Source organism: Salvelinus sp. IW2-2015, unplaced genomic scaffold, assembly GCF_002910315.2.
Source record: "Salvelinus sp. IW2-2015 unplaced genomic scaffold, ASM291031v2 Un_scaffold11766, whole genome shotgun sequence".
NCBI classification, from domain to species: domain Eukaryota; kingdom Metazoa; phylum Chordata; class Actinopteri; order Salmoniformes; family Salmonidae; genus Salvelinus; species Salvelinus sp. IW2-2015.
In genome coordinates this window covers 1-2928 of record NW_019953023.1, presented here as the reverse complement: position 1 = coordinate 2928, position 2928 = coordinate 1, and the positions used below count along the sequence as shown (strand labels likewise).

The 2928-nt window shown below is 45.1% G+C and overlaps 1 protein-coding gene across 1 annotated transcript; it reads right to left on the bottom strand.

The window, feature by feature from the left end:
- Positions 1-262: 262 nt before the first annotated feature.
- LOC112080102 (cohesin subunit SA-2) lies at positions 263-2922 on the bottom strand. The gene is made up of 10 exons (XM_024145875.1): positions 2845-2922; positions 2502-2705; positions 2137-2207; positions 1933-2020; positions 1741-1821; positions 1485-1577; positions 1129-1303; positions 725-864; positions 529-630; positions 263-415 (listed from the first exon to the last, which is right to left on the bottom strand). Exons 2-10 carry the CDS (start codon positions 2625-2627, stop codon positions 263-265), a joined length of 1029 nt encoding a protein of 342 aa, XP_024001643.1. The 5' UTR covers positions 2628-2705; positions 2845-2922.
- Between the last annotated feature and the right edge of the window lie 6 nt (positions 2923-2928).

The following is a 2928-nucleotide window of genomic DNA, read 5'->3' as shown; positions in this document are numbered from 1 at the left end:
ACAAGTTATAGCCTGCAGCACAAATGTGAAACTCATCCCTGTGTAGGAATTCAAATACGTAAGGTTTATACAGCTCTGCAGGCATGCTTTCTATTTGAGGCTTCTACTGCAACCTCCCAGAACTGTTAAGTATTTTACAACGCTCAATACTTCAATCCATTCCTTGCTAAAGATTTTGTCTTGTGCTACACTTGCTGCAGGGATGGAATCGAGTTTGCCTTCAAAGAGCCCATCCCCTGGTCCGGAGAGGAAACGCTCTCTTTCAGTTGTGTAACATGGCGATAGCCTCTCTGGTCTTCAGCTGATCCAGGCCAAAGGTCAACGAGAAACGTCGGGCCAGTTCTTTAATGCCGCAGAAGGACGACGACGAGCGGTCAAAGTTGCAGCCGAGGTCAGATAACATCTCATTGAAAAGCTAAAAAGACAAAAGTGTTGCAAATTTTTAAAAACAAATCATCAAAACCACTCACATTGTCACAAAATGAAGACAATACTTTAACTGAATGTTAATTTCACCATAGCTCTTACCTGCTGCAAACTCAGAATAAGGGTCTTGGCACACTGGATCTTGTCAATTTGTCTTGTTTTACTCATRGTTTCCTTGATGATATCTCCATAGTCATTGTAGTACTAGAGAGAAAAACACACATTTCATTGATTAGGAATAGCACAACATAACATTTTTCTTTTAAAAGGTCTAAATATGGTTGGAGGCCAGACATACCCTCATGTACTGCTTGAAGATATCAGCTCCAGTGTTCATCTCCACTACATTGTAAATTATCAGTTTGCAGTATGCTGCCAGCAGGTTACGTCTCTTGTGTAAAGCCTCGATTTTACTGGCTTCATCATCTTGCTGCCCATCTGATAAAATTAAGAACACTGAGGTAACCGCTTGCAAAACTTTACCATTCCTGTCTCCATATAATGTGTTCGCTCTAACTCAGAAACAGCTCTGTTTTTTTAACTTGTGTGTGCACTATTCACATTAAAAGCCATTCTCAGCCGTCTCGTGTTGTGACTAGCTGCCAGGTGGGCTGTGTGGATGTTTAGCCTGTGCTGTGTGTGTGGGGGGGGGGGCTCTGTCTGGCCTGTGTTGTTACTGTCTGCCAGTGGGCTGTGTCTGACCTGTGCTGTTGTTGTCATCGTCCTGGTCGATAAAGACGTGGTCCAGGATGAAGTTGAGCAGCTCGGCCTGTAGGGGGGAGTCTGGCGTGTAGATCAGAGCCTCCAGCTGCTCCCGGCCCGACGACACGATCTGGTGGCTGAAGATCATCAGGGCGTCACACAGGATGGTGAAGGCCTGGAACACAGTCAATCAATCAATCAATCACACAACACCCGTCCACGTCAACAGCTGTCACACAGTGCTTTACAGTAATCCAGGAAAATACAACAGAGCAGCAACTCCTCAGCACTCACTTAACAGTGAACACACAGCTACACAGTCAGGGAACAGACTGACATGACGTAGGACAACCCACCTGCTCTTTGACAGTGGTGTTGACACTGGTGAGGTAGCGTTGACACATCAGACAGAAGGCCCTCATCTGCTTCCTCAGGGTGACCATGTTCCCCTGGAAACCAACAGCTTTTCTCAGTATTCACTACTCACTATTTACTCAGTAAACCACATTCATTTTACAGACACAACTTGTAACTCCGCCACACAGGGGTGTATAGTCACAACCATTGGTAGACACTGGAGTCATTAGTCACTGATAACAACAGTGTGTGTACCTTTGTGGAGCTGCCCTCTGAGACCTTGGCTAGGTGCCACAGAATGATGTAGTGTGTGCACTGCATCGCATGAATTACAATCTGGGAAAAAGAGAGTATTACAAGGTAAGTGATAGTAAACAGTGGAGATGAATGTCAAACATTTCAGGGGTAGGTGGGTTTGAGGGGATAACAGGGTTATGGTTTAGGTACCTGCTCAGGCATATCTCCATTCTGAAGTCCTGTGTTTAGTAGCTTATAGTTGCTGGTGAACAGGTCCCATTTAGAGAGGTCATGTGCACTGAAGAGGAGAGAGAAACACAGAATCTACTCAGATAAGGAGTTATGATTTATCTACCGTTCATTGGCAAATGTTTGGATTACACATTACTTGTTTAATCTTGCTCAAGGCCTTACTTGTGGAACGCAGTGATCCTCTTTAGTGTGGACAGGACCTGGTAGGCATCATCCTCATCTGGTTCCTCACCCTGAAACAACAGATAACTAGGTTGTGAAATCCTACATAGCCTTGTATCACTCAATTTACAGTCCCAGTTTCAATTAACACGAATCTGAGTACTACCCTAGAATACTCATTTTTCTTTGACAAATAATCTACAAAGATTAAAGACAGGCAATGTCCTTATGCTTTGCCAAATCTGCCATAGAAGTTCTCAATCTGACAGACAGACTGCTCAGTCTCTTAGCCACTCAGCCAGCTAAACATAGAATTAAATAGAATACAATAGACATTTTATGTATCTCTATGCATCTGTGCCCACCTCCAGCAGGAAGTCCTCCAGGAGTCTGTTGAACTTGTCCACCAACTCGTCCAGTAGCTGGGACCTGGCGATGTCCACCCTGTTGAAGATGGTGAACTCCTCGTTGCAGAGAGCGTGGTAGGTCATGGAGCACGCCTCCAGCACGTCAGTCTCTGTGTGCTTCTCCACCACCTCCCTGATCTGACGCAGCAACGACTCCAAGTGCTGCACACAAACAGAGGGCAAAGGGATGCGAGGTCTCAAACTACATTCGGCCACAATAACCGTGTGAATAACTTACCGTTAACAATCTAAGGTACGGTAGGATTAGTTGAAGTCCAGGAATATCAGACGATTCACAAACCTTTTCCAATCGACCAGTGGTGTAGATTTCCAGGTCAAAGAACTGCGGTAGCTGCAGTAAGTTGGTCACCTTCTCAGCATCAAC